Source organism: Acipenser ruthenus, chromosome 26 (genome assembly GCF_902713425.1).
Source record: "Acipenser ruthenus chromosome 26, fAciRut3.2 maternal haplotype, whole genome shotgun sequence".
NCBI classification, from domain to species: domain Eukaryota; kingdom Metazoa; phylum Chordata; class Actinopteri; order Acipenseriformes; family Acipenseridae; genus Acipenser; species Acipenser ruthenus.
Genome location: NC_081214.1, coordinates 66087 through 93815, shown reverse-complemented (window position 1 = coordinate 93815; position 27729 = coordinate 66087). Strand labels below are relative to the sequence as shown.

The 27729-nt window shown below is 40.2% G+C and overlaps 2 protein-coding genes across 5 annotated transcripts in view; one reads left to right on the top strand and one right to left on the bottom strand.

Annotated features, from left to right (window-relative positions):
• Nucleotides 1-1434: 1434 nt before the first annotated feature.
• LOC117429274 (CHD1 helical C-terminal domain containing protein 1) lies at nt 1435-9726 on the bottom strand. 2 transcript variants are annotated; one of them, XM_034902752.2, is made up of 11 exons: nt 9411-9726; nt 8966-9061; nt 8640-8744; nt 8215-8390; nt 7851-7950; nt 7281-7462; nt 4051-4146; nt 3160-3272; nt 2795-2918; nt 2472-2644; nt 1435-1756 (listed from the first exon to the last, which is right to left on the bottom strand). In XM_034902752.2, exons 1-7 carry the CDS (start codon nt 9489-9491, stop codon nt 4053-4055), a joined length of 834 nt encoding a protein of 277 aa, XP_034758643.1. In that variant the 5' UTR covers nt 9492-9726; the 3' UTR covers nt 1435-1756; nt 2472-2644; nt 2795-2918; nt 3160-3272; nt 4051-4052. The 2 variants fall into 2 exon arrangements, with proteins under 2 accessions (XP_034758643.1, XP_033904498.1); XM_034048607.3 differs by lacking the exons at nt 7281-7462; nt 7851-7950; nt 8215-8390; ... (1 more) ...; nt 8966-9061; nt 9411-9726 and adding an exon at nt 4584-5149.
• Nucleotides 9727-9794: 68 nt separating this feature from the next.
• Nucleotides 9795-27729, top strand: part of LOC117429283 (ubiquitin carboxyl-terminal hydrolase 32) — a 36884-nt gene continuing 18949 nt past the window's right edge. For all 3 annotated transcript variants that reach the window (XM_059000927.1, XM_059000926.1, XM_059000928.1), the window contains exons 1-13: nt 9795-10021; nt 12830-12957; nt 16290-16395; nt 16841-16959; nt 17137-17296; nt 20553-20684; nt 20955-21062; nt 21901-22016; nt 22365-22427; nt 22736-22819; nt 22943-23004; nt 23603-23705; nt 24260-24443. In XM_059000927.1, the coding sequence (XP_058856910.1) occupies nt 9964-10021; nt 12830-12957; nt 16290-16395; nt 16841-16959; nt 17137-17296; nt 20553-20684; nt 20955-21062; nt 21901-22016; nt 22365-22427; nt 22736-22819; nt 22943-23004; nt 23603-23705; nt 24260-24443 (1423 nt within the window). In that variant the 5' untranslated portion in view covers nt 9795-9963. The remainder of the gene's footprint in view (nt 10022-12829; nt 12958-16289; nt 16396-16840; nt 16960-17136; nt 17297-20552; nt 20685-20954; nt 21063-21900; nt 22017-22364; nt 22428-22735; nt 22820-22942; nt 23005-23602; nt 23706-24259; nt 24444-27729) is intronic.

Genomic DNA, 27729 nt, shown 5'->3' with positions numbered 1-27729 from the left:
AATCTGAAGGAAATTACCCTGGATGTACAGGTGGAGAAAAAGCTTAATAAATTGGACATTAAATCCTGAAACTTTCAATAATACACAATTTAGAATACAGAAACTGCTGAATGATCAGCTGTGTGACTGGGCCAAATCAGTTGTCATTTTAGAGATTAACATTGTCAGTCCTGCTATTTCTACTCGCGTTATAAAAATAAATGTGTTATTTATTTGGTGGTGGAAATCTGCTTGAATATGTGGGCAATAAAGGTGCCAGGTGTGTACTCCCATATCAGTATATAAGACAGCAATTTTTTTTTTTTTTAAATTAGGCACCCTTTAAGTTAAATCATAGAATATGCTTTTAAATCTGGCACCCCTGGACTCGTGAATCTATTGATGCAGTGGTGAGAGGGGGCTTTGTTCAAAGTGGGTCCTGTGTTAGGGTCCTTGCCAGTTTCCTTGTGTACAGATCTAGTGATCACATCTGTGCACGTTGCAGCTAGTGTTTCTGTTCATGTCTGTGACCAGGAGGACAGCAAGATAAGCAATGTGTTGGGCTTGCTGCACGTTACAGTAATGGTATACTGTAACTGGCTTGGGTATCAAGAGTAGGAGTGGCCTTAGCGAGTTCACTGAAGTGCACGTTTTCCCCATTCTTATTTCAGAAAAACAAAAACAGGTTTGTGGTGCACAAAATCATTATTGTACATCCCTTACAAAGGGAGTAATGTTGCCATGATTCAAAGTGAGACATGAATTCATGTATTGATTATATTACATTATGATATGAATGGAGAAGACTATGCTTGGAGATTTTCATTTGAACTCATATTAACGCTGTACTATTTTTGTACTTTCATAACCCTTTTAATGCTGGGGATTTCACCCTTTAAAGCTTCAAATGGAAGGTTTTTAAACTGTAATAACAATCAGATCTACTACAATATGTAATCTGAGATCCCCATCAGCAGTGCCACAGTGAATTTGTATACAGATAGACTTGTACTAGGTTCTAACTATGATTAGCTTCATTGCTTGTGTAAAGAGGTAACACAGTAGAATAATAATTCTATTCAGTCTGCAGTGCCCAATATTATGTAACCATCAAACCTTATTAAACGTTTGTAACCAACATTGTGAAATACTATTAAAAAAAAAAAAAAAGCATTATTGATCTGCTAAAGTGTTCATGAAGAATGTTGTAGCCTTTGTTTGTTTGTTTGTTTTTTTTAAACAGATAACTGTTTTAAAAAAAACAAAAAAAAAACAGATAACACAGTACATTTCTGTTTCAGACCCTGAAGAACATGCACACGCACACGCAAACACACACACACACTCTGTGCTTATTCTGGTGCCATTACAATGTTGCTTGAAATGTAAATATCTGTCTTTAGAATGACAAGAATGGTTTGAAGTTAAAGGATTGCAAATAAGGGCAGTCAAACATTATTCATCTTATATTTCACAAAATATTTTATTGAACTTTCAGCTCTTGTTGCTGCACTTGGAGATTTCATTTCTCATTACTCTAAAAGCAAAATATCACAAAACAAACTTTTGTTAGAAACAGCTTCTAGACAAGTCTGCTTAGCTGTGTTCCATCTCTTTCATTGTAGCCTGATCTCCTGAAATCTATATTTAAAACGGAACAGCACTCCTTTTGAAATACACACAAGAGTGTCTGGGACACAGAGGAGCTTCAGTCTTTTTCCTTTGTCTTCTGGTCAGTTCTTGTGAGAAACTTAATGTGCATCCCGAGACACCACACCTGCAACAGTGAAGCACATTATTATTATTATTTTTATTATTATTTATTTCTTAGCAGACGCCCTTATCCAGGGCGACTTACAATTGTTACAGGATATCACTATACATTGTTTCACATTATACAGATACCACATTATTTTACATACAATTACCCATTTATACAGTTGGGTTTTTACTGGAGCAATCTAGGTAAAGTACCTTGCTCAAGGGTACAACAGCAGTGTCCCCCACTGGGGATTGAACCCACAACCCTCTGGTCCAGAGCCCTAACCACTACTCCACACTGCTGCACATTAAATAGGAAATTAGGATCAACCACAGCGGCCTGTAACAAATGAGTGGCTTTTGTGACGAGTCAGCTTCAAGTCATCTTATAAAAGCGAGGTAAACGCTGCTGACTCACCATCAGCCCAGTCGCAGCGGATGTGTTTAAACACGGCACATTTCTGAATGATTTCATTTAGTCGTTCCCCACTTACATCAAACAACATCAACGCTGTGTGTGTTCCTGAACTGCTTGGCTAACAGAAAGATCTTTGTAGAGACAAATGGATTATCAATGAGTTTAAACCTGTGCATTATTAACCACTACCCTAGATGTGTAGAGCTGCTGAACTGCAGACTCACAATATGCTAGGATTATGTATTATCTGGCTTAAAACAACTGCTGTAAAAATAAAGAAGGAAATCCAATTTTAGACAACCTTTCAGCTTACCTCCACAGCAAAGCACAGGAGCCTGCCTGCAGTGAGGATGGCTATTCCACAGCACTGCAGTGTAAATGGGACAAAGAGAACCTCTGTCAGGACTCCTTTCTGATACCCGTATAGCCAGACAGGCAGGACGTGCAGCCCGGATATACAAAGCACACCCAGCGGGCTCTTAAAACCTGTTTATAGGGAAACACAAACACAACTGTAGAGTACACAGAGGTGAGCTGCTTTTAATGCACAGTATGTTCCACAAACAGATGGCTTTTTGTATTTCAGCTGACCCTCTGATCAACTGAAATTACTGTCCAGCTGCTTTAAACTCTCACCGTTTGCTGTGACTCTCTGGATCCACCAGGGGCTGCATCCGAAGCGGCTCTTCCACTCAGCACCCATGCAGCTGTGTGTGCAGACGAACACACACCATTCTAACGCAGAAACAAAATATCCCCACTGCGGACAATAAAGAAAGATCACACATATATATATATATATATATATATATATATATATAGACACACACACACACGTCACAGGAACTGTATATTGACACTTTTACACAGTCACCCCCTCTTTGGTAATATCAGAAGTCTTAAAGGCTTTGTAGAACAGGCTTGGACACACTTGCTCAACACATCTTGTTTGTACAGATCTGTGGAAGGATCCTTCTCATTCTGTTCAGCTTCACTCGCACCTCAAACAAGGCGCTCCACAGCATCCCTCGTCCCAGGTTATCAATCACGACATCCAGCCAGGCTCCAAACTCCGAAATCTGATTGAGGCGCCGGGCTGCGTACCCATCCAAGCCTTCCAACAAAACACACTGAAATCATTCTGCAGCCCCTTGTATTATCTGCACACTGAAATCATTCTGCAGCCCCTTGTATTATCTGCACACTAAAATCATTCTGCAGCCCCCTTGTATTATCTGCACATTGAAATCATTCTGCAGCCCCTTGTAATATCTGCACACTGAAATCATTCTGCAGCCCCTTGTATTATCTGCACACTGAAATCATTCTGCAGCCCCTTGTATTATCTGCACACTGAAATCATTCTGCAGCCCCTTGTATTATCTGCACACTGAAATCATTCTGCAGCCCCCTTGTATTATCTGCACACTGAAATCATTCTGCAGCCCCTTGAATTATCTGCACACTGAAATCATTCTGCAGCCCCTTGTATTATCTGCACACTGAAATCATTCTGCAGCCCCTTGTATTATCTGCACACTGAAATCATTCTGCAGCCCCTTGTATTATCTGCACACTGAAATCATTCTGCAGCCCCTTGTATTATCTGCACACTGAAATCATTCTGCAGCCCCTTGTATTATCTGCACACTGAAATCATTCTGCAGCCCCTTGTATTATCTGCACACTGAAATCATTCTGCAGCCCCTTGTATTATCTGCACACTGAAATCATTCTGCAGCCCCTTGTATTATCTGCACACTGAAATAATTCTGCAGCCCCTTGTATTATCTGCATGTGGTGTTTTTAAGTCAATGTGACAAATGCAACGACATTCTGTGTAATATCTACCCTTTATAGAATAGTTTTAGTTTTAAATACAGTATATTTACCATCAAGTATAATGGAAATGACATAACAGGGAACGAAAATCGGAGGGCAGTTGAAACACCACCAGCCAATCAGCAGCAGCAGTATCCGGATGTACCCTGTGTGCAGAATGAAATGCTTATTAATAAAGCATATTAATAGACATGGCAAAGCAGGGTAAACTGTGGTAAATGCAGAGTACAATCATGGGCAAAGCACAGCAAAACTGTAAAAACACCATGGTAACCTTTTAAAAGGGTATACTGTAAACTACCGGAAGTGTGCCATATATGCTGCGTATTTGTGTATTGTATATTATTATTAGTCAGTTCATTACTTTAAGACAGCTGACTGATAATTCACATCGTACTGTATCTAAATCATTTACAAAATGTAAAATAATTATTTGAAGCTACAACATGTACACACTAGTATTATTGTATAGATGCTCAAACACTTATTATTTGTGGATTCAATGTATGCTACCCTATAGTGCTACAACATTTTAAACATATTAAACCATCTTTTTTAATGTCAACAGGTATGATTATCTTACCAATGATATTGGGGACATACAGAAACACTTCAGATGCCATTTCAATCGCAGACTCTCCAGATCAGCGCACCTTCTCTCAGAAACACGTCATCTTCCTCTTAAGCAGATTAACTAGTTCAAATTCTATTATAGTACAGTTCTGTACAGCCTGTGTGTGATCGCGCCGTCTCCAAACAAAACAACCCAATATTATTTCTCACTTCAAAGCACGCTATCTTGATATTCAGGTAATAAATATTGACACTATTTTTCTCTCGATATATTCTTCTCAGACTGAAAAAACAGTAACCTTGCCTGCTAGTAAGGGCAGTGCAGACTTCAGGACGAAGCGTGTTTGCATAATGCTTACAGCAGGTTTCATAATAATATGAGGAAGCTGAACCACCTCTTGAGCAATATAATAATAATAATAATATACAGCCGCCGCGCCTCCGGTGAGACTTCGCTGAGGGACCGATACTTTCCATCCTCCTCCGGCGCAAATCTCTTTGATGATGATTCTGCAGGTCCGTCACTTCCACAACAAAACAAGGTCACTTCCTACCGATCACAACCGTATATCATTCTATATTAGTAGCTAACGTAACCAGCTCAGCTATACTTTATACTTTAGTGCCGTACGTAGCATCTAAATGTAGGTTTTTTTTTTTTTTTTTTTTTTTAATCATCCATATATGTTCTCATCTTTGTGGTGTACACTGAACGCTCTAGCAATGTAACCTACACTTTATTTGGGGTCTTAAAATGCACATTGTAATAGTAATAGACTGTAGACTGTCTGCTACTGTGAAATCTCCATTCTAACAATATTATTTTAGAAAGGTTGGTGGGAATCACGCAATACGATGCAATCACCCGACATAATGACATGGAGTGTGAACGAGGAACCGAGTCGTGTCTAGACTCGGCCGGCGAGTCAGCTGTCTCTAACCCATAAATACACGTTTCCCTCGCCTTGACAGCTTGGCTGATTACGTTAACGGCCACAGGAGGGCGCCCTGGTGCCTCTGTACCAAGCACGCAAGATGCTACTTACTTTAACATTATACATTTGTTTAGCATTACCTAAAGGAGAGAATAGAAACTCTCTATTTATAACCAAAATACAAGTTGCACATGTGTAATATGTCATCATGGGATAAACTGTTTATCCCATAACATTCTGGAGTTTTGGCATCTTGGGTAAAGTTACATTCAGGCAGTGAGAGTTATCTGGAAGCAATCTGAGATAAGAATGAGTGAGGGTGGGTTTCACGCACGCACGCACGCACGCACGCACGCACGCACGCACGCACACACACACACCCACCAGTGCAGCCGTGCATGACAATATACCACCAACTATTTCATAAGAGCAGCAGGCTGAGCCTGTTCTGCCACAGACCTCTCCATTGTTCTTTCAAACTTTGCTGTTGCACTTACTTACTAGTACTGGCCTTACTAATTACGTGGCTAACCTTGATAATAAAAATGAATGGAATGTATTACAGATCACAGTGTGGTGTGGTAAGTCTGAGTCTTAATCCCACAGATGATGGCAGCTACCTCTTTAGGGCGACAGAAATATCATCTTTAAATCCTTAAATATCCACATCAGCATCCCCATTCAGCTCATCTTACAGATAAACTTGTGTTGTGCATGATGTTGTGTTGTGTTTTTTTTTTTTTTTTTTACTCTGGGTACATGTCATGTGAATGTCAGACAAATTAAAAAGCTCTAGATCTAGGAACAAAAGGACCAAACGAGCTGTTCAACACACCAAAGCTGCCTAAGCCAATAGTACAAACAAATCAACCATAAATAAATGGAAGACACAGTGCTGATTAACTAGTGTTTCGAGGCTTTTATATGTTTTATATTTAGAGGCCTGGTTTTGATGGATAATTAATACGAGTGGGGCGGTCTTAACTTAGCCTCAATTGGCCATTAGTCTGCACCCCAAAACACCACACAGTTCACAGACACCCACCACCATTTCCCCTCCCCTTTGATGAGCATAAATTCACAAGCACAAAAAAATTAATAAATAAATAAATAAAAAAAAAAAACTAGGCTTGACTATTTAAACAAAAAAAGTGTATTCTTTCTTTTTCAGCTAGACTGCACACAGGGATATGCAACTGTTTTTATTAGAAATAAGGACAGAATTCGCACAACCGAAAACGCAGCACTGTGCCTGCAGCGGGACTTTCTACATGCTTCTACATTTCACAAAGACGAGACTCTGCCAGGACTTCCTTGTGTGGGGGAGTCGCTGACTGCCTGCAGTGGAGACTTGTACATTAATGAAGCCGAGCTGGGATGAGGCTCTTTTCCGCAGAACATCCTGGGGATTTTCAAGTTCTTTAGGTCGTGTGGATCTGGAAATGGCCAGGATTTCTGTGCTGGTCTAACTGCACTGGAGGAGTAAGGACTATCCTGCTGACTCTCATCTGACTGTGTGGGGTCTTCTTTCTTACTAGAAGACCTCAAATACCATATTAAAATAATGAAGCTGCGAAATAAGTGCTCAAGTGTCACATGCATGTCACTGTCAAGGGGGCACGAGGTTAGAAAGTGCGTACCCCTCAAAATGGTCATGTTTAGGGTTTTCTGTAAGCTTTGGACCAGGTTATAGAATACATGACCAAAAGAAGGCAGAGTGCCTGCATAAAAACACGTGCCTCATGGTGACATTTTTAAGCAATTTTCATTACCTGCCTGGAAGGCTCCCGTCAGTGTGCCTGTCAGTCAAGTGCTGGTCCTCTACTGCTGACTGGCCCCTGCCAAGGTCTGAACTGCTCGAGTCCACAGGCAGGCCCCATGCATTGTACAACTGCTTACATTCAAGAGACTGGACCTGGGCAGGGCCTGGGAACCCTGTTCCCCAGTATGTCTTCTAAAGGAAAAGCAACAATACAAACCAGCCAAGCTGGCATGAATGCAGAAGACATTAATAACCACATATTGTTAAGCAATTGTTCACCACGTGATTAGTCCATTAACGAGTTGCCTGTAGTTTGCCTGGTGTTCCAAGGTCTTGAGATTACTGTACTAACACTGAAGAAGAACACAGCCTCCCTTATGATGTTTATGGTAGCCTTTGTATCCTGTGATGTTTACATCATAAAGAAGCCACATACCTGTATGCTGGGTCACACCTCTGTGATCATTCAAGTGCAGATGCTTGAGTTGTAATTTTGCATTGATTCATACACTGCCAGTAATCCTCCAAACATTGGTATAAAATAGTAAGAAAAAACCCACAAGCCCTTACATATGCTTACCATAAATTTGTCCTCTTGATTAACCTGTGAATACTTATACAGTCTGCGCAGAGTTCTAGCATTGTGTTCTGAAAAGATGGATGCAAATTTCCATAAATACCTAAAATTCAAAAATAAAATAAAATAAGATTTTGAAGAGCAACAGTAACGTCAGGACGCGTATTTATTTGCCCAAGAAGGTCGTTGTTTACACTGCAGAAGGCACTGGCCGAAAGGTTTGTCTACTTGTACAGGGTACTCAATTCTATTTACCTGAAATCTGACACAAGGACTATTGTGAACATCCTCTATGGCTGGTGCCTAGCAGCACAGCATGTTGTGTGTCATAGTGTTCAGGGAGTATAGTAGGTAGTAGGTACTGGACCTTTTCCAGTATCTGGCCTCCTGTGCTGTGGTGTACTCTGCCAGGCAGGTGCTGACGTGCTCCCCGATCGTGAGCACCTGTGTTCTGGTAGAGCGGACCTGCTGCTCCAAGGGAAGATCTTTCAGCAGCTCCAGCTGTTTCAGGGCTTTCTTAACTGGCCTCATGCTCTCCTTACACTACAGGGACACAGAGCAAGACTTTAATCAGAAATAACCAGAGGCTCTTTGTAAAATACATTAGTGCTGCTCACACAAGGGAGGGGTGGGGAGAGCATTGCTTTTCTACAGTCAGGCACAATGCAATGAATATGTTGTAATTGCTTTATTATAAGATTATGGATGCAAACTATGTACTGCCCTCTGTTGCCTAGTTTATTTTTTCTAATGCACTTTCTTTTGCTTCAAACCCACAAGGTATACACTTACAATACTGAATGTTATTAGATTGAGACCACCGGCTGTAGTAACTGCAGGCCTCTTCAGTGAAGTCTTTCCTAAATCATCCCTCAATGGACTCGATTCCTTATTAACCTAGAAAACAACATGAAAGCAATGCAATTGTTTGGTGGTAGTATGTAATCTAGCACGTCCATATTTACAGATAGTCCAACGTGAATTTCACAAGTACTGTACTTAACAATATTCCATTCTATGTTGTGTCTGGTTAAAATAAGAAACACAATTGTATTTACACATAGTATACTGCTGTGATTGTTTGAAAGAGTAAAGCTTTGTATTATCGCTGCAGGTACCTTTCTAGTGACGATTTCGGCGCTGCCTTTCCTCTTTCTTACTGCAGCCCGCTTCGAGTCAAAATCTACAGTAACTAAACACGTTTCACGGGGCATCTTAACAAGAAAATAAGGGACAGAAAATAAACATGTACAATTGTAAATCGTGATTCCAGGCTCCAATTTCCAAACAAACTTGGCTTTTGAAGATTATTTTTAAACTCAGATTCTTAAACAAAAACATGTTTGTATTGTATGACATCACTGTAGAACGTTATGCTTTACATCAAGCTCGGTAATGGGGGTATTTTTTTCAATATCTCTGCTGTCGTTTTTTATTTGATCTTAATCACGAATTTAAAAACGAGCAGACTACAGAGAAAATAAACCAACAATATATACACTCTTGACTAATGACGACACTCGCCAAATATTTATATAACAGTAAGTATTTTTCACTGCCTACCTGAAAACCTGAATGCTGGTGTGGCGACTTTTTACTGTTATTTGTCATGTTCTGACCAATACTAGTAGCACAGTTTAGCATGACAGAGTCAGAAAAATAAATATTATGAAATGTGTTTTTAAAATAAAGAAAATATACCAGTACAGATTATTAGCATCAGTGTAAAACTGGGCATAGCGCAGCGTTCACCTGCCTACCACTGATAGGTGGACATTTCTAACAGTGAATGACATTTTAATGTTCACAATTCATGGTCAGCTGGTAATAAATCGAGTTACACGCTATCTCCTGTTCCCAGCCGCTTCGACCCGGCGCGTCCCAGAAGAGGCGCATGCGCTCTCTATGCCTGGTCTTTCGAGTTTCCGCCCTCATCAGGTGACTAGTGACTGGTTTGGTCATGTGACCAAGTATGGAGGCGTCGGCAAGAGGTAGCGTCATTCGGTGAAAACACAGAGACCACAGAGATTGGAAACCAATACATATAAACAGAATTAACCAAGCGACACTGACATTATACGCAAATTATCTATTATAATAGTGAAATGAGGGGAATATGGGGGCCAAGGAGTCACGGATAGGATTCCTCTCGTACGACGAGGCCGCCAAGAGAGGTGAGTATATGAGTCTCTTGACTGTGTAGGGAGTGGACTGGGGAGAAGGTGGGACATGAATGTCCTGCTGTCAGTGTCAACGCATAGAAACTAAACAACCTACAAGCTCTTTGCAACACGGCTAGGGAGTTTTACAGGTTCATTAGGCACAGCAGAAACCGAGCCAGGAAGTAGCCTTTTTTTTTTATTGATTTCACCGTCTATGTCTGTGTAATTTGCTAAACTAATGTTGCACATAACACAACTGCACACAGGAAATACAAAGTAATGAAAATGTATTATTATTATTAATATTATTTTAACCTGGTAAAGTAAACACAGCAGACAGCAGCGCTCGTCGAACGTTGTAATGTTAATCCGTAGGGATCAGACACGATTCATAGGCATAAGGTTCAAATGCTGATCAGTGCAATAGTGGAACATATTATCAGGAACGCTGGAAAACATTGGGGGGGATGGCCCAGGAACAGATTTAATTTAACAGTATGCAATTGGCTGCTATTCTTTTCCAGGTACCGTTTGGTTAATTGCTTCACTGTAAATGTGGATTGTGTAAGCAGTAATTACGACTGTCAGTTGTGTCAAAGCAAACGAAGCAGTACATTACACGAGGTTTGAAATGTGTTGACATATACGTTGGGCATTAAAGGCTTTGTGCAATACTTTCTACTGCAGTTAATACCATCGACAGGTAAATGGACATTGTAACAGTGACAGTACCGGTTGTGAATTTTGTGGATACAAGTACAACACGGATTTTAACTGGATGTGGTCATCTTTAGATGTACTGTTCAAATACCTTTGCAGCCCGTCTCTTAGTGGTCAGCTCAAAGATAGTGAGGATAAGGAGACTGACCTACCTTAAAGATCCAGTCCAAGTACCTCTCCGGGCAGGTACAGAGGAAGCACACTGGTAGGCTGTTCTGGGAGCCTCGCCACACCTCTTGCATACCTGTCAGATAAATAAGTAAAGGACTTCAGTCTCTTGTGATGTCAGTCTGGCACAGTTTATGAGAGTTTATTGATCAATAATTAAACTCACGGTTGACTACTTTATGAATATCTGTTATCATGAGTAGTGTCTTCATCTATGAAACACTTGCCTACTTGCCTTGGTTCTTTGTAGGTTTTACATTAGGGTTTCTGAGTGTGTGAAGGTATGGATGAATTGATATAATCTGACTAAATAGTGTTGCAAATGTGCCATGCCCAAACAGCATGAAAGCACAATATTTAAATGTACAAAGTGCTGTCGAGGAGTTGTTGTTTTAATGGGTTTTGTGTGTTTTCTGTGTGTTTGTTTTAATTTGTCATTGAATAACACTGTGGCAAAGGAAAGTGATTTGTTACAGAGATTTTGTTCTCAGAATTTCTGTGACGCTTTAAAAACAGAAACATTTACATTAAACAAACAACAAGGCGTGTGTGTGTGTGTGTGTGTGTGTTTTACGCTGCTTTGCTTGTAGAGCAGGTTACCAGCAGGCACTTACTGTTAGGTTGTGTTACTGGAAGTTATCTTAGGTATCAGTTATTTGTCCCTGAAAAAAAAAAAAAAATCCAGAGTTGACATTAAGTATGTAATTTCAAATCTTTAAATTAGTGCCATTGTTCTTGTCAGCCAGTGTCAAAGCCAAGCCAAGTTAACCTGAATAAATGCAATTTGAATGTTGGTGTCTGCAAATACAGAAGCATTGCATCACAGCAACACAATACACACAGTGTCTAAAACTGTGAGGCCTTTGTTTTATTGGATTAACAGTTAGATTGGTTGTTGCTGTGTTGCTTTATTTTTAAAGCAAACCACAGATCAAATGTTCCAATTGTAAAAATGATTGCTGTCAAGGGCTCTTCCTTTAAAGCTAAAGAAGTTGTATTTATCCCTGAAATTTAAAACAAAGACATTTAGAAAATGTTGCCCTTAAACATACATTTATTTGGTTGTTTCGCCCATCAGATTTATTAAATTGTAATATATATAAAAAGAGAATGCAGGTGATTATCTTGTGTTATTTGATTTTGTTTTCTAGACACCAGAGCCAGGAGCACACTGTTAGTAAAGGGGGAGCGTTGGTAGGGATATTGGTAGATAATCACAGGGTCTGATGGTGGGTGTGGAGCTGTTGGATTATGTGCCCTGTCACATCAGTACAGATTACTACACAGCTTTAGACCAGGTGATTGGGGAGGGGAGGGAGTTGCTCTTCAGGACTTGACATTCTGGTCTTGTTCACCTCAGCAGCTTTTAGAAATGTTTCTTGACCTGCGTGTTACTTATCTGTTTCTAACAGCCAGCATCTCAGGGCTAGTAATTATGCACTGCCGGCGGGGGGTATATTTTAAGCCTGCAATTGTTTTGAGCCTGTCCTGCCTTAATACAGTAGTAAGTAGTTTGTATACACATTGATTGGCTAGATAAGCTCAGGTCTGTATATTTAAATATGCACTAAAAGAAATCTGCACTAAAATCTCTTATCTCAAACCTAAATGATTCACAGAATAGCTGGTCTACACTCCCATCAATGAGTTATAAAGAGTATTGCTAGAGGCAGGGTTAGGTATAATTCCATTTTTAGTTTTTCAAACCAACAGGTGAGACTTCATTATTGAACTTCCATTTGTATTGGAATCCATTGCCCCTGGTGCAAGCGGAAATTTAAGGAGGAAAATAAATGTAGGTCATGCTGAGAATTGCACTATTCAAGATGCTCCTCTGAGGGTTTGATTTGGCTGGTTCCTTCTGCAGCTTTTGTACTGACGCAGCACACCACTTTCTCCAGGGTGACACTTAGGGTTCCTTTTGTCTTGCAGTTACTGATGTAGAACTCAAACGGCTGAAAGATGCCTTCAAGAGAACCAGTGGGCTGTCCTGCTACATGAACCAGCAAGGCTTCATAAGAGAAGTGCTGGGAGATGTGGTTCCACCCAAGGTTGCAGAGGTAATTTTAATATATATATATTTTTAAATGTTTAAATGTGGTAATGCTGTAATTCAAGAAGAAAAACATGTTGTATAATTTCCTACAGTATTTGATGTGGCAATTATAAACCTGTTTTTTGTTTGCATTCTCTTACATTAGGCCCGTGTCCATGGTAGCTGATGAGTTGAGACATTAACTGTCAGACAGACATCTGCACGTCACACATCATTCACTCTTAACAGTCCTGCCTGTCGGATACACTAGTTTTAATGTGAATGGATTTTTAATAGTGTGTAATCTGTGGTTTACAGGGCTCAGATTTTAGCCTATTGAGCTTTCTTGTTTTGATGTACTGCCTGTAGTAAGTCAGTCCATTTTTAAATGTTTTCTCCAGGCCTGTGCATTTCATATTCATTTCAGGGCTGAGCGCATTATTTGAACCACTTAATTAAAATCTAGACTGATCTGCATTGGTGAAAGCAAAGTCTCTTATTGAATTTATTAATAATCACAATCACACATTTCATTGAATTGCACAAAAGGTCATAGTTCTAAATAGGAAATCACAAACACATTCATTGGGGAATCCCTGCTAGTTCTCCAGTATTTATTGTAGATTTAAACCTAATTTCCATACACTGTACTTGTTATAAAAATTATACACCTGTTGTCAAATGTTTTACATACCAGTACACAGTACTTCTAAACCTTGCTGTCTTTGATTCTTCTAATCTCCCTGCATTTTGAATTCTAGATTCAGAACGTCTGAAACAAAAAAGTTAAATAAGGCAATTGCTGTACCTTCAAAATAAAAGGGAAAGAGTTAGTGATTCTTTAAAGTGTACATTTGTACAGCAGCTATCATCTCTAAACACATGATTTATTCTTAATTGGAACACTACACTGTCTCTGCTTGCAAATGCTGGCTATTGATTTTGCTGTGAAAGATATGATACATGACAGGCTCCATTTAAAAGGGGGTAAGTGGTGGAATACTCAGCCATTCATCCTGAGAAAACAGAGACAAGGGTTTTATCGCACGAGCAACAAGCTATTTGTACCACAATCTGATTTTGTTTGCTAGAAGGGATGTGATTTTACAGTGGGCAGTCAGAAAGAGCTGGAATTATATTCTCTTTACAAAGTAATCACACCCAAAGGTTGTGCTACTCTTGAGTACAGAGGCCTATCATAATGACACCTTTACATTATTTTTTTTTTTTATTTAATTACTTGCAAATTGTAAAGGTGTGATGCTTGAGTTACCTATAATATATCACAATACATCTGCATGTATTTAAAACAGAAGGTGGCTAGAATCTGGGATTAGGTTCAGAAAAAATGAAAGCATAATAACTACCATAATAAATATGCATGTATTGAAAGAGCCTCCCCCTTAACAATGGTTTAAGTGAATATATAAAAAGATAAAACCCGATTGCATGCTGTTCAGGCTGTGAGCAACTGCTGTGCAAGTTTCAAGTCCTATGCATTGCCAAAGGGATGGACATGTTTGGTGACCTTCAACTTGCCTTCTGGACGGTTATGGTTTCTGAGCAGGTTTCTTACGCCAGAGGATAGATTTTGACTGGGGCCTCGAGGAAGCATTTAACTGCTCCCTGATTGAACAAGTTACACTCCTGTGGCCTCAGACCCAGGGAAGTGCAGTATTAACAAGCAGCTAGCTGGATCTTCATTTTTCTAATAAATGTGGCTTTTGCAGAAAAAGAAAAAAAATCACACTTAATCTAATCGTGCGCACTTTCATTGAAGATGGTGTCCTTTTCACAGTATTTGATGTCCAGTATGTTTTCTTGAGCACTCTAGACACAGTTGAAATGTTTTTGTTTAAAGTTTGAATTTCCATTAGGTTTGCAAAGTCACTATTTTTAGAATCATAAGCTCCATTTTTGAAAGCATGAAAGGCCAGTTAATTCAAAGGAGAATCACCTTTTCACAGTCCTGGTAATTGCATCATTTTTTTTTGTGCTTATGTTTGTGTTTTGAGAGGTAGAAATACATGAAGCAAGTGAGTTTCAGATTGTACTGTGCATTGACGCTGTACCAATGGCAGAGGTGTTACTGTTCAGAGAGGCTGGGAGTGGCCTGTATATTACTCTGGACCTGCACAGTACATTGAATCTGTCAGAAAGATGATTGCACTGACCGGTAGCGAGTTCTTAGTCATTAATCCCCTTTTATTCTGTAGCGTTTGACATGCCTGTCTTAGCACATCGGTTCATTAAAAAAAAACAATCTCCACTGAGGGCTATAGCAGCTTCCTCCCTCTCGCCCCCATCTACTTGATTAGTTTCAGGCTGGAATGGGATGCAGTCTTGTCTCGTCTCTGTAGACTGAAGGGTGTTAGTGTAGCATGATGCTGAATATGACACTTCAGTTCATACCAGTGTTCCACACGAGGTTATCAGCTGTGCCGACCACCAAGATACAGCAGGGACTATAGTGAACCTCCTCGCACACTGATGAATAGACAAAAAAAAAACACAACATTTTTATACGTGTAGTAAACCAGTCATCGAAACTCTGTTTTTATAATTCAGCTATATTGTATCAATCTTAATCTGAACTATTAGCTATGATTATGCTTTATAGAACCTGCTTATTCTATAAGTTAGTAGCTTTCAAAACCTTGACAGGCCATGTAATCACAGTGGCTCATTGATTAATTGAATCATTTTCATAGTGGTACTGAGCACACTCTTAATAATGGCTTGCCGATCTACTGCCAGCTTCTTGGTATTCACAGCAGCTAGAGGAAAGAATTGCAAGCATCAGTAGAATGTAGCCCAGCAGATGCATATTCAAAAAAAATACTAGAAGAAATCTAGATGAATCCGATAGTGACAGACAGAGATGATTAATTAAAAATTCTTTACTTTAGAAAGATAATACATTCATTTATATAGCAAGACTACTTTCCTGACAAAAGTATTCTTTGCACTCATTAAAACACAAAGCTTTCGGTTGCTTGTAGGTAAAAAAAGACTAACAGCAGAGATGAGTTTTGCTTAAGGGATGAAGGGGAGGGAGGGAGGTACGGGGTCCTGTGTAATAGTCCTTAGACAATGCCCTTGTCAGTGTTTTTTCTGTGTTATTTTTAAGTGCCCTCTTTTATTGTTCTCACAAGAGATGCATATTATATTAGAAGCAGTGCTTTACATATATCTAGAGAACATCTTATTTAAAGGTGCTGAAACTTTCTAAGGACGTTCTTTAGCACAGTTTAAAGATTATAATCAAGGTTTACTGCTTTTTGTTATGCCTCTTCTATGGTTATGCATAATATGAGATTTAAACATTTTTAAAGACATATCTTTTTTTACCTCTAGGTAATCTACAATTCATTTGGTGGCACATCGAAAGGGCTTCATTTTAACAACTTAATAGTGGGACTGGTCTTACTAACGAGGGGAAGAGATGAAGAGAAGGCTAAATGTAAGTAGGATGTCTTCTGCGGAGTTGTATATACCCAGGTTTTTAATCACTTTTATCTACTGTTGCTAAGTCCCTGGGAAACAGGAATGTTTTTTCTTTGTTCTTGTATATTAATTTATGTATCTGTAACCTTAAACATGATTATTTTCTAATAATACAGAAACTGACAAAACTGTATGTTAGATATTGCCAATAACCTGGCTCCTCTTGCTGGCTGTAAATCATTTTTGGAGCGCAGTGAAACGCATGTGCAGTATGCAGACCCCTGCACAATCTACTAGCTGTCATCTCCATGTTGGCACAATAGATCTGTAGACAATAAATATAGTAACTCTGTCATCTCTTTTCAATGGTGAACATGCAAGTTCAATTTGTGTTTGTTTTCTGGTACTGCAATACTTTCACCTCTGCAGTGTACTGAGGTATTTCCTTTGTCCCCTTGCAGACATTTTCAGCCTCTTTGCCAGCGAATCAGGCAGCTATGTTGTTCGTGAGGAGATGGAGAGCAGGCTCCAGGCCGTGGATGGAGAAGTGCCCCCTTCACTGAGGAGGTGCTTCACTGAGGTCTGTGTCAATCCTCACAGAGATGTGCATTGGGATGTTAACTACAAAATCTAAATTATCTTCACATAGTTTTTTTTTTAAACAATGTCTCAATCCTAAAATCATAAAACAATTGGCCATAGCTGTAGAGTGTAATCTTACAGTAATACATTTTGTGTTTTTATTATTTGTTTTTAGGGTGAGAAAGTAAATTATGAGAAGTTTAAGAGCTGGTTACTGCAGAACAAAGATGCGTTCACGTTTTCTCGCTGGCTGCTCTCCGGGGGAGTTTGTGTCACTCTTACCGATGACAGCGACACCCCCACCTTCTACCAGACACTGGCCGGAGTCACACACTGTACGGTTGCTTTTTTTACTTGTATACTTTTGTCTATTGCATATTTTTTAGAGGGTACTTTTTCTAGAGGATGTAATTTGAATGAATCCTTATAAATTGTTAACTCACTAGACAAGTGTTGACAAATCTTTATATGAGACATTAATCTTAAATGTTGCTAAACTTTTTGGACGCATTTTGAAGCAATTACAAAGGCACATTTTCTGAAAGGAATAAAACAATTGGAATATTATAAAAACAAGCAAGAAGGAGCACTTACATAATTTGTATTCTTCTGAAAATGTACCCTTGCATTTGCTTATATCATTTCAAACTATCCTAACATCCATAAATAGGTTCATGTAGTGAGTTGACATTTTCTGAAGTATTCAGGAGTGCTATAGGGGACAGGAGTCTGTTATTTCAGATTCTACTTTTATCGGAACCATAAGACTATGTAATGATCATTAAACTTTGACATATGTGAGTACAATCACTTTAATCATGCATTACTTCCATGTTCAGCTGTCAAATAGGCTTCCTGCTTCCATATGTGTGTTAGACACAGTTATTTCTATGGGAGGTGGGATCTTGGATATTAAACTTAGATGCAAGTCTTAGTCCAGTGGGAAATTCATCTCTCTGCAGTAATCCTAAGTGACAGGCTTGCATTATTGCCGCCTCTTGTCCTGACTCTTCCTCATGTATTGCTGCTTTCAGGAAAGGCTCAGGGTTATGGGGTTCATGGCTGTGGCTCTATTGAAATGCTTTCACTACCACTTGCATGTTAAGGTGAATGACATTGCTGATACTGCTACTGAATATGAATAATGTTTCTGCATCTATTTGGAGTACTGGAAGTGCCGAGCAGTGAATGTGTGATGCCAATAATGCGTTCCTATTCTGTGCTCAATTCTGTGTATGATTAGTGAGTCCCCTGGAGAAGCTGGAGCCAGGGTTAGTAAGCTGCACTGTGTCCTTCCCAGGCCAGTCTCCTCTCAGCCTTTCTTCCTGATGCGGTTTCATGATTTCCCTGGTGGTCCTGGGGGTCGTAAAGAAGAGCTTTGTGTCATTACCACAGTGCAGCACCTGGGTAAAGCTCTAATAAAATAGCCAGCTGGCTGGCAGAAAGGCAATCCTGCTCACAGAGTTGACTTCATTGAACTTGGTTACAGTTTGTTTGTCCTGTGAAAACATGTGATTTATAGGAGGAATTCCATGAATCTTAGGCTTGTTTGTTTATTTTAACAAGCCTTAGTTCAGGGGATTCCTCTTGCCTGCAAATTTAATGAGGGTTTGTTTGCCTGGGAGAATGTATAATGACAACGTATCTTGATCAGACACAGAGGAAATATGACAAAATAAAAAGAATGGCTTTCCCTATTTGACAAGCAAGCGTGTTAGACACGTATCGTAAAGTAATCCGGACCTGCCTTGCTTTTTAACAGGTGCAGGCTGGCGATGGAGAAGCACTTCATACTGAATGTACTGATTTTCTATGAAGGCTCTCCAAAGTAAATGTGTGTATTTAACCAGTCCCGTGGAAGGAGGTTGTCCTGTTCCATGTAGTTTTAAAGGATTGCTACAGATGCTGTAGCAAAGAGTCTTAGGATTTGTGAGTCGGCCTGGAGTAAAGTCTTCTCTGTCTTGATTTAAGCATTGACAAGCAGATTCAGCTGCAAGCTAAGAACTGTTAAGAAAAAGATTAGAACTCAATTTTGCTGTTCAGATTTTTGCTGTTCAGATTTTTTCCTTACTTAAAGCCTTATCCAAATCCAAGAGTGAAGACTGTCTTTATCCAAGATAACACGCATCTGATTAGGTACAGTAAATAGACTGCATGGCCCAGGCAATGTTAGATTTGTGTGTTTGTCACTTCAAGACAATCAGGCTATTAGCAAGTTGCAGGCCAGTCAGAGTAAGAACTTGCAGTGTATTAAATCTGCTGCCTGTCAGCTTGTTATCCTCTTACCGTAGCTTCCAGGGCTGCACACGCCTCTAATCGTACGAGTCTGGCCCTTTGGGCAGCTCTTTTACAGGGATGAAGATCAGCGAGCCGCAGTGGTGACATGTGTGCCAGGAATCTTTGCCTGTGTTTTTAAACAAGTTCTGTTGCGATGAGTGTGGCATCTCAAAGTGGTGGTAAGGGTTAGGGTTCTTTAGACAGGAACTGAGGGTTCTTTAGACAGGAACTTGCCCCCTGGTGGGGTTTGGTATGGTGGACAGAAATCCTTACCCAGTGTCCATTGCCATGTGTGGAATATGGTATGCTACTTCTGTTGCCAGCCTGACAGAATTGTGCCTTTAGGTGGGTAGCATTTAATAACATTGTTTGTAAACTAATATCGCTAGTTGTTGTTTGTGTGTACTATGAGCTGTATTGTGTGCTCTTGTTTTCAGTTACTGTGTAGAACAGACTATATGTTTCCCATTCATTGTGATTTATATATATATATATATATATATATATATATATATATATATTGGAGTAAAATTCATGCGAAAGACTGGTGGCTGTGTGGGGTAAAGTAATGGGTATCTTGGTTTATTGACCATTGATATTTGTCTTTTGTAAAATACAATGGATTTTCCATTTGTAACTCAAACTCGGACACGCACACACACGGGATACATTTTATTTTTTAAATGTTCTTGTGTATTCGCTGCTGTTTGTATGATTATGTTTATAGGGGGCTTGCTGCCATGCAATCCTATTAGCATAAGCAGTTGGCTTAACTTGGCAAAATAAAAACTGGTGACCTAAGAATAGGCTAATCCTCTTACATATATCAGATAATATGACTTCTAATTGTATTTTAGATTTTGAAAATGTTCCTTATCCCAAAGCCAGTATTTTCATACACCAAAACTGTGTCATTGCTAATTATTTTCAGACCAGTAGCAGTCAGTTTATGAAGCTGTAAAGTGAAAATGAAAAATGAGGTGGAGGCTTTGTTGGCTGATGCTAACGAATCATTTCAGTTTTGCTTTTTGTTTTGTTGTTGTTGTTTTGTTTTTTTTTAACTTTCCTCAGTTAAAGGGGGAGGGGTTGTGTGTTTACATTAGACGGCACCCATTTAGGATACATCATATCCATACAGTATGAAGGACATTAGTAATGGGACCCGGGCTGAATGCTACATCATATCCATACAGTATGAAGGACATTAGCAATGGGACCCAGGCTGAATGCAAGGCTCTCCTTTCACAGCACACTCAGTTTACTTGTCATGTTAAAGGTGCCCTCATCACTTACAGCTTTTACTTTCCTTTGCAGTGGAAGAATCGGATATCATCGACCTAGAGAAGCGCTACTGGCTATTGAAAGCTCAGTCAAGGACTGGACGCTTTGATTTGGAAACGTTCGTTCCTTTAGTCTCGCCTCCCATTCATGCATCTCTAAGTGAAGGTAATGGAAAAGGTGTTATTGTTTAAAAGAACTGCTGGACACAGCTGTCATTAAAAACATACAGTGCACTGCACAAAGCTTTGTGCTTGTTTCAGCTGTGCTGTTTTACATTTACCTGCAGGGCTGGGCCAGGGAGAAGGGTGTCAGAACTCTTGACCAGTTATATCAAATCGTTTTCCTTTTTTCTGAAGTGGCTATTAAAGTGATTTACTGTATCTGATGAAAAAAAGCAAATTTCCAAAGGCGTTGACTGGTTGCTCTCTGTTCCAGGTCTATTTAATGCGTTTGATGAGAACCGCGACAATCATATCGACTTCAAAGAGATCTCCTGTGGGCTCTCGGCAAGCTGTAGAGGGCCTTTGGCAGAAAGACAGAAATGTATGTTTGTTTGACATCTTTATTTTTTTTTTACAATTTATTGATAGTATTTAATGTTTTAAATAATTTAAAGCTGGACTCTTGACCAGAGGGTTGTGGGTTCAATCTCCGATGGGGGACACTGCTGCTGTACCCTTAAGCAAGGTACTTTACCTAGATTGCTCCAGTAAAAACCCAACTGTATAAATGGGTAATTGTATGTAAAAAAAATAATGTGATATCTGTATAATGTGATATCTTGTAACAATTGTAAGTCGCCCTGCTAAGAAATAAATAATAATAATAATAATGATGGTGTAAAATGCTGTAAAGTCCCTTTAGCAGTCATATACTGTATTTATTTATTATTAATCTTAATTTATCCAGGTAAAACTTGAATTCAGCATTATACCTAATCAGTTTTAGGCAACTTACCTATTGATGCTTTTTTAATTACATTTTGTATTATTATTAGATGCAGCTGTTGTATGTAATCAGTGCATTAGAAAATACATCATTGTGCAGCTTGTGCTTTTTATTCCTTTTACTGTTACTTGAGGAATCTGTCCTTTCACTGTGAAGAAGTCTGTTACAGATCAGTATAGCTGGAGCATGTGTGCTCATATACACAATCTACTTCAGTTCTGATTCTGAACTGGAGTTCGTAATGGAGTCTGGCTGGTCATGCTGGAGTCTCTTTGTAATGGAGGCTGGCTGGTCATGCTGGATTCTATTCGTAATGGAGTCTGGCTGGTCATGCTGGAGTCTCTTTGTAATGGAGGCTGGCTGGTCATGCTGGATTCTATTCGTAATGGAGTCTGGCTGGTCATGCTGGATACTGTATTCATCTCCCATGCAGTTTGTTTTAAGGTGTTTGATATTGACCGAGATGGGACTCTGTCCCCAAGTGAACTCGAGGAAATGGTTGCTGCGCTTTTAGAGGTCTGGAAGGACAACCGCACAGACACGATCTCTGTAAGTCATTTCTCAGCACATGTTCGCTATGAGGTTACTGTCACTGTGTTTTAGGAATATTGGCGACGCCTTAGCATATTGTATAGGTGACAGTGAATCTTACCATATTGTATAGGTGACAGTAAATCTTACCATATTATACAGATTTTGGTAGATTTTAGCATACTATATAGGTGATGGTAGTGACAGTAAATCTTAGCATATTGTACAGGTGATGGTAAATCTTAGCATATTGTATAGGTGATGGTAGATCTTAGCATATTATACATAGGCACATCTGAATAAAGCAAAATTATGTTGTTGTTATTATTATTTATTTATTTTATATATATTTTTTGCCATTTTAAGGAATTGCACACCGATGTATCAGAAATTGTTGAAGACATCTTGAAATTGCATGATACCACTAAGGTAAGCAATTTCAAATCAAGCGCGGTTATAAAGTCATTGTGACACTTTGACATTCTGCTATTTGGTTGGGTGGGGGGGGTGGGGGGGTGTAGTGATGGATGCGTCATTTGGTTCCTCCACCTGCTGTACCAAGTAATATTGCAGTGATGTTTTTCCCACTACATCATTACACTGTGCCATGCTGACTACCCTGGCACAGGTAGTTTTCACTCTTACTGTATGAACTCCCAAATAACAACTCCTTCATTTACTTTGTGGGTGGGTTGTTTTGGTTTTGTTATTTATGTATTTATATAATGTTTCTACAGATGGGACATTTGACCCTTGAAGACTATCAGATATGGAGTGTAAAGAGTGCGCTTGCCAATGAGTTTCTCAACCTCCTATTTCAGGTACTGTGAAACAGAAAGGTCGGCACGTTTTTAATTCCAGCTCGTTTAACGGGCAGGGTCCTTAACAGAGTGCGTGGCTGCTTCTTAGTGTGTGCGTTTGTTGTTTTATTTTTTATTTTGCAGGTGTGCCACATAGTTCTGGGTCTGAGACCTGCTACTCCAGAAGAGGAGGGTCAGATTATTAGGTACTAACTATATCTACCCTATTGCCTTCTTGCCAAAGAGATGTTGCAATGCCTAATTCATTATTCAGCATATGTACTACAGTAGATTAGTAGACCTTCAATTTATGCGGATTATTCCTGTAGTAAAGGAAAGCAGTGTTATACTTTCCAAACAAAACCCACGCTAGGCCTGCACCCAGTTAATGGGTTTCAGAACTCCATTTGTTTAGATATATAATTGAAATGACCAGATAGAGGCTAGGAATTTCAGCAGTCAGATCCCTGGTAAATCTGCTCTGAACTGATCACACTTCTCACCACATGAATAAGTCTCCCCTGAGTCTGTAGGTTTCCTGATAGGAGTTTATCATGCAGCTATAGGGGAGAAACAGGTGGCGGTCTGGATGCTTTGGCTCCTATATCCTGATCAATGTACAGTATTTCATAGCTGGTCATTCCAACACCTAGGACTGGGTGCAGTGTGAGTTTCTAACCCTGTTATAAGTATATGATTTAAGTCGAACCCATAGATTGCAAGTTCAGAAATGATAAAAGACGTGTGATGTAAAGCTAGCCTTGTCACTAATGAAATTCCTTGGTTATTTCCACTGTTGTGTAGGGGATGGCTAGAGAGAGAAAGCAGACATGGCCTGCAGCCTGCACAAAACTGGTTCCTCATTTCAATGCAGTGGTGGCAACAGTGGAAGGAATATGTCAAATATGTAAGTGGGAAGGACGCTCATTTACCTGGGGTATAAATTGAAAGAAAAATGAATGGCCTGGTTACTCCATGAATCTCAGGATCTGCTATGATGCTGATATTCTGACCCTATGCACAGGTTACAGCAGCTTCTGATCTCCTTGTCAGTTTTCACAGAAATCTGAAGTACAGCGTCACACAGTCGCAGTTAAACTTTGTCAGTTAAATGAAGTGCCCGTTGAGCTGTAGGGAGCAGGAATTGGCCAGTCACCAAGCCAATGAAAAGAAACAATGCTGGGTTCTGAAAGTAAATATTTGCTGATTTGGGAGTGAACTGGAAGACTTGCTACAGAACTGCAAGGAATGACCAAACAACTAATTGTTGGAGTAGGAGGGTTCTGTGAAGGGTGGATCAAATCAAATGTGCCATTCAGCCATTCAATCCCTTTTCATGTAGTGCAATATGAAATCACTGCATGCGTTTTCACATTTGAGAGACAGTGCTCGGAAATTCTCATAGTGGTGTCTTTATTTTATGGTGTCAGTATCAGTACAATTCAGCTTTATTTTCTTTAGGACAATAAGCCAATCGTGGTTGAGCAGCCCTGTATCCACGGTGGAGGAAAGAGCCCACTTACAGCAACCGCAGTGGAGCAAGGGGAGGACAAGGCAGGAATAATACATTCCTACAGTTCCTCGGAAGAAAAGTTTTCTGACAACATTTCCACAGCATCAGAGGCCTCAGAGACGACAGGCAGCAGTAAGTCTCTCCGAGGGTCTCATGTTGTAGTCAGATCTGCACAGCTCTGAATATCAGTAAGTCTCTGAGGGTCTCGTGTTGTAGTCAGATCTGCACAGCTCTGAATATCAGTAAGTCTCTCTGAGGGTCTCATGTTGTAGTCAGATCTGCACAGCTCTGAATATCAAGAGAAGCATCTCGACAACAGCGCATACACCAAACACAAGAAACTGTTTCAAATGCAAAGTGAAATGGACGTGTTTTTTATTTTATAATATAATAGTGGCTAATAACCAAATACAAGTTTCAAACAGGAGTTAAAAAGAATGCCAGTATGAAGTTTGAATTATTTAAAAGAATTCCTCATATTTCTGTTGTTGCGGGTCTAATCTTTCAGTTTCAGTTCTTCACGTTGCTCAGAAGAAAGCCTGCATGTATCTTGGTTGTCGGATTTTGTTTCTCGTGCCCATAGTGTGTACAGCACAGTGTGATTGCGAACACAGTTTGGGTGTACATAAGAAGAAAAAAAACAGAAGTGACAAGTGCAGTGAAGCAGCAGAGAGGAGCAGCAACTGGCTGTGGTTGAGACGGAAAGATTCTGGCTGGGGACAGGTAAGTAAGCTGGGCTGAGTTGAGTGGGGGACGGAGGGGGTGATGCTGGGACGCCAGAATCACCGTCGAGCCCTCTTGAGGTGTCGTGGGCTAGTCGACGAAACACTGAGGATGGAAGGTGCCCACTTGAAAACCCCAGAGATGTACCCTACTTAGCTCAATCCAGACGGTTGTCATGCTGATGCGCTGGGGAGGCCGCACTTTGGTTGATCCCCGGAGCCAGCATCGCAGCCGTTGTGTGTGCTGATGCGCCAGGGAGGCAAAATAAGCTGATCCCTGGAGCCAGCATTACACTTCAGCCATTAACACCAGACAGAAGGATATCTACATCATCATATGGAAGGAAACGTAAATGGAGGGAGACACATATGGATCACATTAGTTTACTGTAAAGCTACGTCTTAGTTGGTGCTTATCTTGGCGAGAGCCGAGTTCAAATCAGCATGAAGTTTTAACACCTACTCTCGTGTAATGGAAATCATGAAGATCTGGATACGTCCAGTGACTGCTGTGAATAGTGCAGCTGGCAACAAGGGAAAGACCTTGTGACAGCCTGGAGAGACAGCTGACAGGAGGAAAGAGACCCCATTGGGGCTGGTAAGGGTTAGCTACCCTTGTCGGCAGTATCCAGCTCTGTGTTTACAGGATGCTGGAGACACCCGCCCAAGGCTTCTAAGAAATTAAAGAGAAAAATACCCCTAGAGTCTGCGAGAGCGGGGGCGGAAGATGACTCAACGTTGGACAACACGGTTAACGACTTAGGAACGGAAACGGATATGAGTATGGAGAGTACTTCACAAAAGACTAGTTCAAGATCTGCAGTTAACAAAGACATGGAACTCCAGGTTTGTGTCTGCGGCTGGAGCAAGGCGACAACGGTCAGGGGTTTGAAGATTCATCAAGGGAGAATGAAATGCTTGAGGGAGAAGGGACAAGGGCCTCGCATTGATCAGTACTTCTTACGAAGTCAGTCAAGTCAGTCGAATGAAATCCAGCGACAGGAAGCAAACCACAGTTCGCAGGATATCAGCACCCCTGTCATAGATGTGAGGAGGACTTGCATGGACACAGTTAGTGATGAACCTAATGATCCTTGTGAACCCGGTCAGACAAACCAGCATAAGAGAGAAAAGAACCTCAACGGGCACAAGCCTGGAGTTAAATGGCCAAGAGCTTGTGAGAAAACTGCATGGGACACAGTAAACACAGATCTCTGCGTTGCATTGGAAAGATTAAGTGGAACAGTTGAAAAGAAGCTGGATAAATTTGGGGACATCATCTACGCATATGGAAGTGAGAGGTTTGGAGTTGAAAAAAGGAAGGAAAAAGTACAAACTATTCCTGGAAAGTCTAGACGGCAGCAGGAGATTAAACGCTTAGTTAGAGAAAGGAGACAGCTGAGGAACCAATGGAGAAGAGCAGAACAAAGTCAGAAGGAGGGACTCAATCTCTTACAAAGGGTCATAAAAGATAAGCTTGCAACATTGCGCAGAGCTGAGCGCCTACGGAAACGCTACAAAAAGAAGGAGCGTGCGAGAGCGAACTTTTATAAAGACCCATTCAAATTTGTAAAGAAGTTATTCACCAGTGAGAAGAATGGCACACTAAAAGCATCTAAGGTTGAGCTGGAGAGATATTTGGAGGAAACACATACAGATTCAAAAAGGCAGGAGCCTATGTCAGTTCCGTCAGACATCCCACCTATCAATCCACCAGAATACCAAATGGAGGACTGTGCACCTAAGTGGAGAGAAATAGAGCAAGCTGTGAAAAAAGCAAGGGCTTCATCATCTCCAGGGCCTAATGGAGTTCCGTACAGAGTGTACAAGAGTGCTTCAGGAGTTCTACGAATTCTGTGGAAATTGATGAAAGTGGCATGGGAAAAACAGGTTGTACCAAGAGCATGGCGCCGAGCAGGTGGAGTCTTTATACCTAAAGAAAAAGATTCTACAAGCATCAGTCAGTTTCGTCCCATTTCCCTATTAAACGTAGAAGGCAAGATTTTCTTCAGCATTATTGCTCAGAGATTGTCAGCTTACCTATTAAAGAACTGCTTCATTGACACTTCAATACAAAAAGCGGGCATTTCAGGTTTCCCAGGTTGCTTAGAACACATCAATGTGATCTGGCAACAAATTCAATCAGCTAAAAAGAAGAGGAAGGAGCTCCATGTGACATTCCTGGATTTGGCTAATGCATATGGTTCAGTGCCACATGAACTACTTTGGGCAGCATTTGATTTTTTCAGTGTACCGATGACAATAACAAATTTAGTGAAAGCCTATTTTGGAGATTTGCAATTCAGTTTTTCAACTTCAGAATTCAGCACTACATGGCAATGCCTAGAGGTTGGAATAATGGCAGGATGCACCATTTCTCCACTGGCTTTTACCATGGCAATGGAAGTAATCATTAGGGCATCAAAATGGGTAGTAGGAGGAGAGCGCTTGGCTTCTGGAATGCGACTACCACCAATTCGAGCATACATGGATGACATGACAACCATGACTACAACAGTAGCCTGCACTAATCGATTATTGGGCAAATTAACCAATAACATTGAATGGGCACGAATGCAATTCAAGCCCACTAAATCAAGGAGCATCTCTATAATTAAAGGCAAAGTAGTAGATAAAACATTCTTCATTAATGGTGAGGCAATACCAACAGTGTCTGAGAAGCCAGTGAAGAGTTT

Excerpts from the sequence above, each read along its gene's own strand:
- LOC117429274 (XM_034902752.2), bottom strand. The coding sequence starts at position 9,491 with ATGCTAAACTGTGCTACTAGTATTGGTCAGAACATGACAAATAACAGT. Across the intron at positions 8,745-8,965 it reads CCGAAATCGTCACTAGAAAG|GTTAATAAGGAATCGAGTCC; the intron begins GTACCTGCAGCG and ends GTTGTTTTCTAG. Across the intron at positions 7,951-8,214 it reads GAGGCCAGATACTGGAAAAG|GTATTTATGGAAATTTGCAT; the intron begins GTCCAGTACCTA and ends TTTGAATTTTAG.